This window comes from Lithobates pipiens, unplaced genomic scaffold (genome assembly GCF_037356315.1).
Source record: "Lithobates pipiens isolate NorthernLeopardFrog02 unplaced genomic scaffold, aLitPip1_a1.2 Scaffold_18, whole genome shotgun sequence".
Classification (NCBI taxonomy): Eukaryota; Metazoa; Chordata; class Amphibia; order Anura; family Ranidae; genus Lithobates; species Lithobates pipiens.
This window is the reverse complement of record NW_027507758.1, coordinates 622,566,963-622,582,383: the sequence shown is the minus strand read 5'-3', so window position 1 is coordinate 622,582,383 and position 15,421 is coordinate 622,566,963. Positions and strand designations below refer to the sequence as shown.

Here is a 15,421-nt window from a genome sequence, read left to right as displayed (position 1 = left end):
CACCGGTACTACAGCCCAAGGATGCCAACAGTGCCACCAGGAGGTAGGTCCTCTTATTACAGGCCCTGGGTGTTAGAACACACCTGCTGGTGGACACTGGTACTGCAATCCAAGAGACCAACAGTGCCACCAACGGGTTGACCTTTTCATGACAAGAACTATAATTTAATTTGTACTGCTGAATCTTGGCTTCAATCTCAAACCATGCAGAGCTTATTGCCAATATTCATATAAAAGAACGCCTGGTAGCAGTGACCATACCATGATTTAATTTAATGTTAGCTGTAAGCAACAACTACATATGAGAAATATAAATACAATTAACTTTAAGAGAGCATATTTTCCAAGGATGAGGGCTGCTCTCCAAGACTTGGACTGGGAGGGAATAATTGGCATCGATCAATACAGAACAAAAATGGGAATTCGTCAAAATGACTGTATGTGATCACACTGCAAAATATATTCTCATGGGCAATAAGTTTAAAAGGCTAAAAATAAAACCGATTTGGTTCACATGCCAAAGTAAAAAAAAACTGCTATAAATAAGAAAAGGGCTTTTAAAAAATATAAAAATGAAGAAACACTATCATCATTTAAATGTTACAAAGAATATAACAGAATATGTAAAAAGGAAATAAAGGATGCAAAAATTCAAAACAAATGACAGGTTGCAAAAGATAGCAGGACAAACCTCCAAAAATTCTTCAAATAAATTTAATAGTAAAAAGGTCAGGTCTGAGCATGTAGGCCCTTTACAAAATAATCTGGATTGGGTGACTGGGGACAAAGAGAATGCAAATTTATTAAATACCTTCTTCAGCTCTGTGTCTACAAAGGAGCATAGGGGAGCTTATGTCCATAATGGGGATGGTAATGACACAGCCCCAAATGATCCACAATGGCTCAAAAGTGATATGGTCCATAAATATTTAGACAGAATAAAGGTGGATAAAGCACCTTGACCAAATGGCATCCACATACGGATCCTAAAAGAATTTAGCTCTGTCATTTCTTTCCTGAATGCACATAACTGGATACTAACATTTTGATCCAGGAAATATCTGATTGCGTCTTGGGGGATCAGGAAGGAGTTTTTTCCCCTGCTGGAGCAAATTGGATCATGCTTTGCTGGGTTTTTTTTTTGCCTTCCTCTGGATCAACTGTGGGTATAGGCTTATGTATATAGGATGGTATGATTTTTTTTTTTTTCAAATTCACTGAACTAAATGTCTTTTTTTCAACCTATGTAATGTCCCCCGGTGTAGATCCATCATCATTCACGCCGCCCGCCGCACTTCTGGATCCAAAAAAAAAAAAACCCTCGTTGAAGGCTCCGATCGACTGCCTGCTCCTCCTTTTCGACATTTCCCCAAATAGCTAAGGGGCGGAGTACCTGATGAAGACAAGACAGCACTCCTCAGTTGATGATGTCTTAGGTAGGTGGGGCCACCCTGTGATGTATCTGGGTGCCCCCACCACTTAACCATTTAAGAAATGTCAGATAGAGGAGCAGGCAGTCAGTGGGAGCCTTTGAAAAAGAGGAAGGTTTTCTTTTCTCCTATTTTTCGGTCCGATGGTGAGGTGGGCGTCGTGATCTTCACTGGTGGACATTGTTTTTGATTTTTTATTAAAGAATTGTCAAACTCGTGTAGTGTCTTTATTCACTTTGTATGCTTTTTGGTGAATGAGTAGGGGTACAATATACCCCTACTCATTCTCATAGGGAAGCTGGGATCTGGGTGCCCTTGTTAAAGGGGGCTTCCATATTCTGATAAGCCTCCTGCATGCAGACCCCCACAACCATGTCCCAGAATTGTGGGGAAGAAGCCCTTGTCCCCATCAATGGGGACAAGGTGCTTTGGGTGGGGGGGGCAGAGCCATGTTATGGTTATGTGGCCTGATATGGTTCAGGAAGGAGGGGGCACTCACTCGTCCCCCCCCCCTTTCCTGACCTGCATGCTTGGATAAGGGTCTGGTATTGATTCTGGGGGAGGAACCCACACTGTTTTTTTAAATTGTGCTATGGGGTTCCCTTTAAAATCCATAGTATGGATTGGGTGGGGGTGCCCCATACTGTATTTGATCCGTCTCATCGGTACCTATCCTTTTGACCTTCTCATCAGTGCCCGCCATTCTGTCCTCTTCATCAGTGGCCGCTAATTTGTCCTTATCATCGGTGCCCACCATTCTGTCCTCATCAATGCCCACCATTCTTTCTGTCTCATCAGTGCCCATAATTTTGTCCTTGACATTATTGCTCACTATTCTGTCCTCATCATCAGTACCCACCGTTCTATCCTCATTATCAGTGGCCATCATTCTGTCCATCTCAGCAGTGCCCACCATGCTGTCCTCATCAGTGCCCTTCATTCTGTCCCTCTCATCAGAGCCCACCATTCTGTCCTCATAAGTGCCTACCATTCTGTCATCATCATCAGTGCCCACCATTCTGTCTGTCTCAGCAGAGCTGACCATTTTGTCTGTCCTCCTCATCAGTGGCTGCCATTCTGTCCTCATCAGTGGCCACCAATGTGTCTGGCTCATCACTGTCTGCCCTCATTATCAGTGCCCATCAGTCTGTCCTCGTTACCAGTGCCCATCATTCTGTCCATCTCATCAGTGACTGCCATTCTGTCCATCTCATCAGTGACCACTAACATGAAAAATCAAAAGTGCTAATTTTAAAGGCTTATATGCAAGTTATTGCCATAAAAAAGTGTTTGGGGACCCGGATCCTGCCCCAGGGGACATGTGCCAATGCAAAAAAAAAGGTTTAAAAGTAGCAGTTTTTTTCTTGAGCAGTGATTGTAATAATGCTTAAAGTGAAACAATAAAAATGAAATATTCCTTTAAATGTTGTGTCTATAGTATGCCTATAAAGTGGTGCATTTTTCCTGTGTTTAGAACAATACCACAGCAAATTGACATTTGTAAAGGACCCGCGACTGTAATGAATTGTCGGGTCTTGGCAATATAGATAAAACTCATTGAAAAAAATGGCATGCCCCCCCCCCCCCAGTCCATTTGGGTCTGGTATGACTATTAACCAAAATGAAAAAAAATAAAATTGTGTGGGGGTCCCCCCAAAATCCATACAAGGCCTTTAAGGTCTGATATGGATATTAAGGGGAACCCTATGCCAATTTTTTGTGGTGGACAGGTGCATGCAGTCATAGCGGAGGGGGGGGGGGGGGTCTGAGGAGGTGCCACTACAAGAACCGATCTCCTGGGCTTCTCTCCTTGCAGTTACTGAAAGCCGGCAGGAGGGAGAGCAGGAGAAGCAGCTTTTCGCAGCTGCAGGGAGAGACACACAGGAGGTTGGTCCTTGTAATTGCCCCCCCCCCTTTCCACTCCGTACTGATCTCATGCTCCCCTCTAGGGATGAGCTCGGTGTTTGACTCGAACATCGGCCATTCATCTGTTCGCCGAATTCAGAACTTCGTGGACCGTTCACACCAAATTCGTGTGGCGTGAACGGTCCACAATGCACTACGCCATCGCAGTGCATTGCTGGCTCATGATTGGCCAAGCATGCACTGTGACCCCACATGCTTGGCCAATCACAGCGCCGGCAGCGAGGAAAGCCATAATTGGCCACAGGCAGGATGCCTGTGGCCAATTATAGCTCAGGGGGTTTAGTACACACTCCACACTATATAAGGCTGCCAGTGCGGCGGCCTTGTGTAGTGTGTTCCGGCCTGCAGGGAAAGAGCTAGATAGGCAGGGACAGTGTGTTCTTTTCTCAGGCATCTTAAAGTTAAAGTGGGTGTTGTGTGGCTCCAGCACAGTATACACCTGCATCTACCCTTTATTGCTGGAGTTCTATAATAAAGGCATCTGCAGGTGTTAGTGGGTGTTGTGTGCCTCCAGCACAGTATACACCTGTATCTGCCCTTTATTGCTGGAGTTCTATAATAAAGGCATCTGCAGGAGTTAGTGGGTGTTGTGTGCCTCCAGCACAGTATACACCTGAAGATACCCCTTATTGCTGGTGTTGTCTGTTGCATACTAGCCTTTAAAATTAGCCCTTTTTATTTCGAACGTTTGAGTCCCATAGACTTTAATAGGGTTCTAAAGTTCGTACGAATTTTAGGTCCGTTCGAAGGTTCTGGTACAAACCGAACCGGGGGGTGTTCGGCTCATCCCTAATCCTGTCCACCATGATTCCTCCCGTTGCCTTATCTGCGGGCGCACTGTGGGGACACACAGCTCTGCTCTCTTATCACTGCCTGTCACATGGAGTGCAGAGCGGCGCTGTCAGTTTCCTTCAGTTTAGGTGTGGAAAAATTTGGCCACATGGCTCCGCACCACACACCACGCAATTGTTTTCTATATATCTTGCAGAGATCTGCGTTTCCCTAGTGCAGAAAAGCTCTGCAGATGGTGTGAATGACCCCGAACTCTAAACGTATGACCTGTAAAAGGCTTTTAGTGTCACCGATGAGAAATGTTTGATATCGCAGATTTTCCTTATTACACAGAGACACACTTTTTTTTTTTCTTCATTCAATACATTTTTATTATAATGTTACTTATAACAAGATTGCAGTTATAAAATCAGGGAATAGTAAAAGGAATCCGATTGGTCAGGAAAATGACTCGTCTGGAATGTGGAGGCGGAGTTGTTATTGATTTGTGTACAATACAATACGTATCGTGTTACATTATTATAACAAAGTAAAAAAGATCCCACCATAGAAAATGGGGAAAAGTAGAAAATAATCCCGGATATGAAGGTGACATTTGTGTACGAGGAACACCTTAACAATTACCACCATTTTATTCTCCAGGGCCTCTGCTTTCAGAAAATATATGTTTGGGGGTGTTTTATCTAATCTTCAGGCCCAAAATCTGCATTTTAACCGATTCCCGACTGCCTCACACACATATATTGCGGCAGAAGGGCACGTACAGGCAGAATCACGTACCTCTACATTGCCCTTTAAGAGGCGGCCTGCAGACGCGTGCATGCGTGCACACGCCAGGAGCTTCGTGAGTGCGATCGCGAGTCCTGCAGGCTCGATGTCTGCGGGGATAACCGCGATCATCTCACGGAGAGAAAGAATGGGGAGATGCTGATGTCAACAAGCATTTCCCCGTTCTGCCTAGCGACACTGATCACAGCTCCCTGTGATCGGGAGCGCTGATCAATGTCGTGTCACACGTAGCCCCTCCGCCCCCACAGTTAGAATCACTCCCTAGGACACACTTAACCCACCTAGTGGTTAACCCCTTCACTGCCAGTCACATTTACACAGTAATCAATGAATTTTGAATAACACCGATTGCTGTGTAAATGTGAGTGGTCCCAAAATCGTGCCAAAAGTGTCATAAACTCGCAGTCACAATAAAAAAAAAAAAAATATCACAGATCACCGCCATTACTAATAAATAAGAAATAAAAAAAGATTAATAAAAACGCCATAAAAAATTTTTTGTAGACGCTATAACTTTTGCACAAACCAATCAATAAACGCTTATTGCGATTTTTCTTTTACCAAAAATATGTAGAAGAATACGTATCAGCCTAAACTGCGGAAAAAAATTGTTTTTAAAAAAAAACAAATACAATAATATTGGGATATTTATTATAACAAAAAGTACAACATATTGTGTTGTTTTTCAAAATTGTCGCAATTTTTTGTTTATAGCGCAAAAAATAAAAGCCGCAGAGATGATCAAATACCACCAAAAGAAAGCTCTATTTGTGGGGAGGGGGGGGGAAGGATGTCAAATTTTGTTTGGGAGCCACGCCGCACAACCGCGCAATTGTCAGTTAAAGCGTCGCAGTGCCGTATATCGCAAAAAAAACGCTCTGGTCTTTGGCCAGCCAAATGGTCTGAGGCTCGAGTGGTTAACACGTGTGCAAAAATAATACAAAAACAGCTCTGGCGGGGGAAAGGGTTAATGCGAGCTAGCTGGGACCACTCTGCTGTGATCACTTTAGAGCTCCCCCTAGCTTCAGACTGGTAAAAAGAAAAAAAAGCATTGCTAGGAGGTCCATTCATTTATCTGCTACTTACAGTAATAACTTGGATTACGAGCATAATTCGTTCCAGAAGAATGGAGCACTCGTATATCAAAGTGCGTTTCCCCATAGGAAATAATTGAAACTTAGATAATCCGTCCCTAAAGGTTGTGTGGGACCCCTGCTGTACAGGAAGGCAAGACTTCACTCAGGACAGGAAAATGGCTTCTCCCCCGTGTGAGATCTTTGACGTTTGGGAAGTTCTGATTTTTATTTTTTTTTTAAGAAACTTTTCCCACACTCAGGACAGAAAAACAGTATCTTTGCCCACGTGAGTCTTTTGATGTTTGACAAGCACTGTTTTTCGTACAAAACATTTCCCGCACTTGGAACAGGAGTAAGGCTTTTCCCCCGTGTGATACATCTGATGGGTGACAAGTTCTGATTTTCGTACAAAACCTTTCCCACACCTAGGACAGGAATGCAGCTTCTCACCTGTGTGCAATCTCTGATGAACATTAAGGCTGGACTTATCTGAAAAACATTTCCCGCACTCAGAACAGGAATACGGCTTCTCACCTGTGTGTGATCTCTGATGTATTTTAAGATTGGACTTCTGTGAAAAACATTTCCCGCACTCAGGACAGGAATACGGCTTCTCACCTGTGTGAGATCTTTCATGCACTTTGAGTTTGGAGTGAACACGAAAACACTTCCCGCAGTCAGTACAGGAATACGGCTTCTCCCCCATGTGACACCTCTGATGGGTGACAAGTTCTGATTTTTGTACAAAACATTTCCCACACTCAGCACAGGAATACAGCTTCTTGCTCGTGTGAGACTTCTGGTGTAAGGAAAGATGGGAGTTCTTTAAAAAACATTTTCCACACTCAGGGCAGGTATATGGCTTCTCCACATTGTGAGATCTCTGATGTTTGTAAAGATTGGACTTCACTGAAAAACATTTCCCGCACTCAGGACAAGAATGTGGCTTCTCACCTGTGTGAAACCTCTGATGTATTTGAAGATAGGACTTATGTGAAAAACATTTCTCACACTCTGGACAGGAATACGGCTTCTCTCCTGTGTGCAGTCTCTGATGTCTGTAAAGATGGGACTTCTGTGAAAAACATTTCCCACACTCAGGACAGGAAAATGGCTTCTCCCCTGTGTGAGATCTTTTATGTGCATTAAGACTGGATTTAGACTGGAATCCCTTCCCGCACTCAGTACAGGAAAATCTCTTATCCGTTGGAAGGACGGCACCGTCCCTCACAGTCTGAGGTTCCTCAGGATAAGAGGAATACGATGGTCCATCTACACTGTGTGGTGCCGGATGGACATTTGAGGTAGTCGGGTTTTCTCCTGGACTATACTGTGTGATGTCCTCATCTTCTACTTTACAGTCTGGAGACAAAGTGAGACAATCCTCTGAGGTTTTCCTCATCTCCCGCCCATCTACTAAAATAGAAATACAAAGATTATTACTAGACATGAGCTGATTGGTTCCCCTAAACCAGGACTCTGCCCACATCAGGCAGCTTTGTCTCTGAGGATCTTACAATTCCCCCCTCAAGGTAACTAGTAAATGGGTCCTCTGATCTCCTACCAGATCATTTCTTTATTCATGGACCTTAGTCAGAGAGTGAGGAAACAACGAGAACTGTCTTTTATAGGAGTGACAGTGATGAGGGGATTATAGGACGAGTGTCCCCTCCCCCTCTATCACTCATTGCCATCTTCCCAACACAAGAAGTCCTGCACTTCCTTATTTAGTCCATGATTTAGTCATGAATAACAGCGGGGCTGAGCCCCACCAGAGGTCAGAGAGTGAGGATGGGGGGAGAACAACCAAGATGAAGACTGGACTGATCCTGAAGACCCCCATCATTGGGTTATTGACTCCTCCCTCGTTATCACTTTCTGTTTAAGCTTCCAATGTTTGAGGATGTTATCACATTATTATCACCATGTAAAAGTCTGTGCTCCAATCACATCATCAGATATAAAATGTCCAGCTGGTAGAAGATGGATGCGAATACATATTATGTGTATATATAGCAGTGGGTAGAGTCGAGAGAGCAGAAGTCAGGACTATATAATGTACAACATATTGTATAAGATACAACAGTTAGGATTTTATAGTATCAGAATGATGTAATGTACAACAGAGTATATAGTGCAAGGGTCAGGAGTATGTAATGTACAACATAGAGCAGGGTTAGGCAGCCTTTCAGACGTGAAGTTCTACCAGGACAACATGGAAAGATCACTGGGTGCCGCAGACTTTTTTTTTTTTAATAACTATCAAGTCCCCAAAGGTTAGTAGTATGTAGAGCAGTGTACAGAGGTCAGTAGTATGTAGGGCAGTGTACAGAGGTCAATGGTAGGTAAGGCATTGTACAGAGGTCAGTAGTATGTAGGGCAGTAATATGTAGGACATTGTACCGAGGTCAGTAGTATGTAGGGCAGTATACAGAGGTCAGTAAGAATGTAGAGCAGTGTACAGAGGTAATTAATATGCAGGGTGGTGTACAGAGGTCAGGTAGGTAGGGCAGTGTACAGAGGTCGGTAGGATGTAGGACAGGGTACAGAGGTAGGTAGGATGTAGGGCAGGGTACAGAGGTCGGTAGGATGTAGGACAGTTTACCGAGGTCGGTAGGATGTAGGACAGTTTACAGAGGTCGGTAGGATGTAGGGCAGTGTACAGAGGTTGGTAGGATGTAGGGCAGTGTACAGAGGTCGGTAGGATGTAGGACAGTTTACCGAGGTCGGTAGGATGTAGGACAGTTTACAGAGGTCGGTAGGATGTAGGGCAGTGTACAGAGGTCGGTAGGATGTAGGGCAGTGTACAGAGGTTGGTAGGATGTAGGGCAGTGTACAGAGGTCAGGTAGGTAGGGTAGTGTACAGAGGTCAGTAAGATATAGGGAAATGTAGTAGGGAAAACGATAGGGGTGAGCAGGAGAAAGACTAGCAAAACAGATAGACGGGTGTCTACAAGGTAAATGACTTGGGGTCAGCAGGACAGTGTAAAGGGGGGGAGGAAGGCATAGTACAGGGGGTCTGGAATGAACAGCGCAGGGGAACCTGGAGGGCACAGTACAGTTGGGTCAGGAGGGATGGTGCAAGAGGTCTGGAAGACACAGCGCAGGGGAATCTGGGGGGACACGGTACAGTGGGGCCAGGAGGGCATGGTACCCGGGGATTTGGAGAGCACATACAGTGAGGTCTAGAGGGCATGGTACTGGGGGATTTTGAGGGCACAGCACAGAGGGGTATGGAGGACACGGTACAGGTGGAGTCTGGAGTGTACAAAACTAAAGGGTCAGGAGTGCTGCTGTGGCACAACTGGTGCTCTGATCCCCACTGGTCCTTGTGACAAACGCGGGTGTCAGATCCCTGCCCTCCTCGCTAACTGGCGACTAAGGACCTCACACCACGCTGTCACTTACGTAACAATGCCACACTCAGCTGTGCCCAGCACAAAGATTTTCCAGCTTGCGGGACCACAATCTAGGTGCGGGCAGCCTGAGAGCAATTGTTACTGGGCTAATTAGACAATTAACCCTTTAACTGCCACCACCCCCGTTTTAAAAGACAGAGCCGGGGGGAGACTCGTAATTTTAGCAATACCAATTATAATTTTAGAATAAGCGCCTGCAACACACACTGGCACCACAGACAGGTCTGCTCAGTAGCTTTAGCCCTTGTACACACGGTCAGACATTTCGACAACCAAATCCGTTGGATTTTCTCAATGTGATTTTGTCCGTCGGATCTTGTCCGAAACTGTTGCATACACACGGTCGGACAAAGTTGTTGAAAAATCCGATCTTTCAGAACATGATGATGTAATTTCGTTACGATGGGACTATGTTCAGGCTAGTAGCCAATAGCTTTGATGTAGGAATTTGATCTGAGCATGCGTGGCACTTTGTCCGATCGGAATTCTCTACACATGATCGGAGTATGTCCTATCAGACCAGTTTGTCGGAAAATATTTCCAGCAAGTTGGAAAATTTGGTCCGACGGATATTCGGACGGAAACTGTCCGATGCATACCACACACAGTCGGATTATCCGACAACACGGTCCGATAGGACACATTCCGACGGATTCTCTGACCGTGTGTACAAGGGCTTACTCTACCACAGTAGCGCCCTTTTTAGAGACAGGTTTGTTTATAGTTTGCATTAAGAGCTTTAAAGACAAGGTTAACACTTTTCAACATAAGGGTTTATTATGAAAAGGTCAAGGTTGGTGCGAATAAAACATTTACAGAAAAAAGGAGGTTTCAAAAAATAAAGACAATATACAGCCACAAAGAAATAAGGTAGAATTGGGAAGGAAGAATACTTGCAATTAATGTCCGAGGTTTGATCAGAGTTCGATCGATGAGCAAAGGTAATCGCTTCTCAGACTTGGCAGATGTTCCTGCTTGGATGGTAAAAGGAGAACTGACCATAGTCTTGGCCTCTCCTCTTTTCTGTCAAATCAAAGGGGGTGTTGACAGCGACCAGTGACCAATCGTCTGGTCATCTTGTTTAGGGGTTGGTTGCTGGGAGGTGTCTACACTCATGACCCTGTCCCAGGTACACTTTGTGATACATATTCATATCTCTGCCTCTCTACTGTTTATAGACTGCAGATATCCATTTTACTGATCAGCATGATATTTGCTTCAAAACAAGTCCACACATGACAGGTTTCCCATTTCAGGGTTACCTAGGAGGAGTAAGGGGTCCCAGTGGCTTTCCATACGACCTGACATAGGGGTGTCTGGACTTGAAATGTTACAAATTATCTGAGGAAACTAAATATGTCTATATTATGGCTGTGCTATTATTACTTTGGAAGTTATGAAACATGCTGAAGTTTCAGAACTTTACTAATCTGTCTGCACTCTATGTGGTTTGAGGTATTTACGACGGGTATCTGTTGGTTCTCTAAATGGAGAGGGTGACGGTTTTACGACAGGTCTGAATACCCTGCCAGGCAACATGAGCCCTGTTTACTGGCCTAGCCTGGTTCTGCTTCCTCTGCTGAGATAACCTTTTTTTCCTTTTGAAATTTTAAAAGCTTTGGATTTCTAAGATGAGGGAGGAGGGAGTTCAGATTCTTCTGTAATGTTACAAGGTTAGCCAAGCTGTCATGGCTGCATTCCAAACAACATGGCAACTAGTTACAACATTTCCTGTCCCGTACGTGATATCGCTACAGTCCTCGTCTTTGGTCAAATGATGCCACCTACTTTAATGAACTGGAGAGGAGGGAAGGCAGAGATAAGACTACAAGAGCCCGAACTAGCTGTCAGCTGAACCCCAGACTCTCTCTAAATCCAGTCTAGATCCATAAATTGTGTCTCCAGCTCAGAGAAGGAAGATTATCCGAGAGAAATACAGGAATACAGGACGGGGAACACAGCTCAGGAAAGTGACCAGGGGATTACAGGCTGATATCACCCAGCCCCCGCCCTACTCTGGACCAATCAGTGAGCAGTATGGGTGGAGGAATGTATTTAGTGTTAATGACCCACCTGTGCTGATCTCTGTAGGAGTGTCCTCCTCTATAAATGTCCCCGTTATTCCATCCTCCTCCATAGACCGCTGATCATTCCTCACATACATCTCTTCTTCCTCCTTAACCTCAACCTTTATATTTATCAAGTCCTTACCCTAAACCAGGAAAATCAGAAAAAAATATTATATGTAAACTATAAGCTCACATACAAAAATCCACACATCATCTCTACGATGTTCTAGATGCCCCGTCCCACCAACCTTGTAATGGTAAAGGATGGTGTGATCTTCCTGTGTGGAATACAGAGGACGGGGACATCTCTCTGGTGGGTTCCTGGTATTAGGTGGCTCCATCATATCCTTGCATCTTTCTGAAAACTCTTCTATCACTCCATACGCCTCATCCTCCTCTTTATACTCTTCTTTAACAACAATGTTATCTCCAAGGCCTCCACTCTGAATAAAAAATAAAACATTAATTGCAATAAACATGCTGTGTATAAATTAGAGCTACTGATAATTGTCAATCATCTACCTGATGATGGTGGGGGATGGTGTGATCTTCCTGTGTGGAATCCCGGGAATACAGAGGACGGGGACATCTCTCTGGTGGGTTTCTGTAGCTGGACGACTCCACCATGGTGTCCTGGTACAGATCTTTGTGTTCTTTAACAAACTCTGACTTCTCCATCACCTCATCCTCATCATCTTCCTCTTTTATCTCTTCTTTAACCTCAACTTTAGAATTTCTCAGGTTTCTACTCTGAATATATATAATGAAAATGACATCAATTGTAACAATGCAAATAATCTACATATCCTAATGATACTATCAGTGATTGTTCCTCATCTACCCGATGATGGTGAGGGATGGTGTGATCTTCTTGTGTGGAATCCCGGGAATACAGAGGACGGAGACATCTCTCTGGTGGGTTCCTGGTATTAGGTGGCTCCATCATATCCTTGCATCTTTCTGAAAACGCCTCCATCACTCCATACTCCTCTTTAACAACAATATTATAATCCTCGAGGTTTCCACTCTGAATATATAGTAAAACATTAATTGTAACAAACATGCCGTGAATAGCTCAGAACTACTAATAATTGTCAATCATCTACCTGATGATGGTGAGGGATGGTGTGACCTTCCTGTGTGGAATCCCGGGAATACAGAGGACGGGGACATCTCTCTGGTGGGTTTCTGTAGTTGGATGACTCCACCATGGTGTCCTGGTACAGATCTTTGTGTTCTTTTGGAGACTCTGACTCCTCCATCACCCCATCCTTATCATCCTCCTCTTTTATTTCTTCTTTAATGTCAACTTTAGAATCTCTCAGGTTTCCACTCTAAATATATAATAAAAATGACATTAATGATAACAATGCAGATAATGTACAGATCCTAATGACACTATCAGTGATTGTTCCTCATCTACCTGATGATGGTGGGGGATGGTGTGACCTTCCTGTGTGGAATCCCAGGAATACAGAGGACGGGGACATCTCTCTGGTGGGTTCCCATTACTGGATCCATCTGTAGGAAACACACAAACTGACTGAATACATTGTTTCTATGTGTTTATCAGATGATGGGGGATCTAGGTGGAGCCTCCGTACTGCTCTCTCCTTTACAATAAAGTCTCCTCTTACCCGGTGATGTGAGGGGCGGCTGATTGTCCATCATGACGTCCTTGTAGAGATCCTTGTGTCCTTCTAAATACTCCCACTCCTCCATGGAGAAATAGACAGTGACATCCTGACACCTTATAGGAACCTGACACACACAATGATACAGTCACCATCCAGACACATCCCTTGTCTGTTACTGGATAATGTCCCAGAATTCCCAGAATCCTCCTCACCTCTCCTCCATCATCTCTCTGGTGACTTCTAGAATCTTCTTTGTATTTCTCTATTCTATCAGGGAGGGAGGTGGAGGCAATGTGATGGTCATATGATCTCCAGACTTCACAGGAGGAAAACTCTAAATCTGATCACAAATAGAAAAATGAAATGATATTCCCAAATCCTCTTTACCTCTCCATTCAGGTCTCTATTTATTAAAGCCCCACTTCAGGCTGAGATATAATTTACCCACACAGGACCCCCACACTACGCAGGTTCAATGCTTGTTGCAGACATTCTGACTTAATTACTTACAACGCGGGGACCAACAGTTCCACTTTGCTAGTGAGAATGCGAAGGGTCCGCCCACATCCTAAGAGCAACAGAAAAAAAGCCAGATGGAGGGACATTGGGAGGAGGAGCTGTGAGGTCAGTGTGATGTCATAAGACATATAGACTCTGGATGGAGGGACATTTGGATGGGGTCCTCTATATGAGCCTCCCATGCAAACCAAATCATTGTTCCTGGGTGCGTCCCTCCTCTCCTAAACTGAAGAGTGAACCTTGGCCTTTAACATACAGAAATCTGTCAGGAATGTGTGAAAGTAAGCTCTCCTGTGATCAGGTGACGTGCGGAGGAACGGAGTGTAAATAGCAGACAATTTTCCCCAGAGCTCCTAATGGTGGGGATGGATTTTGCCAAGTGCTGGTGCCAAGTTTCCACCCCCCAGGATCACTGCAGGTGTGGAGAAAAGCTGTGTAAGAGGATATGGAGGAGAGATGAGGAGGAGATCCAGGAATCAGGATAAAGGTCAGGACAAGCAACAGACGAGCGCATCCAAGAGATGAAGCCGGGGTCACTACACAGAAAATCAATCCAAGGAAACAACAGGCAGGACGAGGAATAGCAAGAAGGAGCTCAGAGACAAATGAGAATATTGCTCAGCCAATGGGAGATGATCTCAGCATGACTTACATAATGAAGGAGATGAGGGGGAGGGGAGGAAGTCACTTATGGTGACCATAGAGACATGGAAATTCAGCGGGTTCAGCAGGGATCGGTCACATTTCCATCCATGTGTGGTCACTGCCGGATAAAAGTCACTCCATCAGCGGCTGCAGCCAATAGCTTCATCACTGATCTGTGTATTCTGAGAGCAGAGGAGCGCCCCCCATTGTCAGAATACAATAGTGCAGAGGGGAGGATTCCCCCATCCCCCTCCAATGTGTGGATGGGGGAATCACTTCCGTTTTTCCCTCTCATCCCGCTGGATGAAAGATAAAACTGAACCATGTGTGGCCAGATTTGAAAGGAAGATATATTCATCATCAACTGATCCCCCTGAAGGGGTTAATCTAGGTTTCCACACTATATATGTGTGTATCATCATCTGCTGGAGATAAAAGACATCACAGTGACTATGGAGGAAGAGGACGGACATGACGGAGGGGGGTTACTGGGTGTAAATAGAAAATAAGATCTTATTACCTCCTCTGCTGCCACTTCCAGCAATGTCTTCGCTTTACGTTCTCCCGACTCGCCTCTCACCCAGAACTTCCTGTCTGTATCTGACATCACTTCCTGTCTTCCATAGAGACTTCCTGTCTGGGTAGAAGTGAGATCACCACCTTGTGGAGTTTAGAGGAACTGCAGCCCAGAGAAACATCTCATAGTGTGAACACGGCCTTGTGCTGTGTGTATGTACTGTATATCCTTATAGATGGGTCATCTCCACTCCCACCAAGGGGGATAGAAATATATTACTGCTCGGGGGGGAGACATTTTGGCCCCTTCGATTTTACAGTAAAATTGATGTCAGATTTAGTCATGTAGAACATCTGTTATATGGATACAAAGAGCCCCAGCCGAGAGTAAAGGGTGGAAATGGCTCCTGATCCCCAGATTTGGGCAATTATGTCACCAATATAAATAGAATAAAACCCGCGCTATGTGTAACAACTCAAATACCTACAGAAATAACTTATACCGGACTGCTGCTGTAACAAAGGTAAGTATTCCCTTTATCAACTAGAAGAGCATTATGTGTCACAGCGCTGTCCTATTGTGTGTGCACATAAATCATCACA

The 15,421-nt window shown here is 44.5% G+C and overlaps 2 protein-coding genes across 5 annotated transcripts in view; one reads left to right on the top strand and one right to left on the bottom strand.

The window, feature by feature from the left end:
• The window catches only part of LOC143989442 (uncharacterized), a 58,590-nt gene that overhangs the window by 30,990 nt on the left and 12,179 nt on the right, over positions 1 to 15,421 (top strand). The window lies entirely within an intron of this gene.
• Positions 5,572 to 15,421, bottom strand: part of LOC143989421 (uncharacterized) — a 93,120-nt gene continuing 83,270 nt past the window's right edge. The window contains exons 1-10 of one of the 3 annotated variants that reach the window (XM_077489543.1): positions 14,823 to 14,995; positions 13,351 to 13,478; positions 13,139 to 13,262; positions 12,925 to 13,022; positions 12,608 to 12,835; positions 12,343 to 12,528; positions 12,024 to 12,251; positions 11,750 to 11,944; positions 11,506 to 11,644; positions 5,572 to 7,429 (exon numbers count right to left, since the gene is read on the bottom strand). In XM_077489543.1, the coding sequence (XP_077345669.1) occupies positions 6,270 to 7,429; positions 11,506 to 11,644; positions 11,750 to 11,944; positions 12,024 to 12,251; positions 12,343 to 12,528; positions 12,608 to 12,835; positions 12,925 to 13,022; positions 13,139 to 13,223 (2,319 nt within the window). In that variant the 5' untranslated portion in view covers positions 13,224 to 13,262; positions 13,351 to 13,478; positions 14,823 to 14,995 and the 3' untranslated portion in view covers positions 5,572 to 6,269. Of the gene's footprint in view, positions 7,430 to 11,505; positions 11,645 to 11,749; positions 11,945 to 12,023; positions 12,252 to 12,342; positions 12,529 to 12,607; positions 12,836 to 12,924; positions 13,023 to 13,138; positions 13,263 to 13,350; positions 13,479 to 14,822; positions 14,996 to 15,421 lie in introns of those variants that run through there. The other 2 variants (XM_077489545.1, XM_077489544.1) reach the window with 2 other exon arrangements.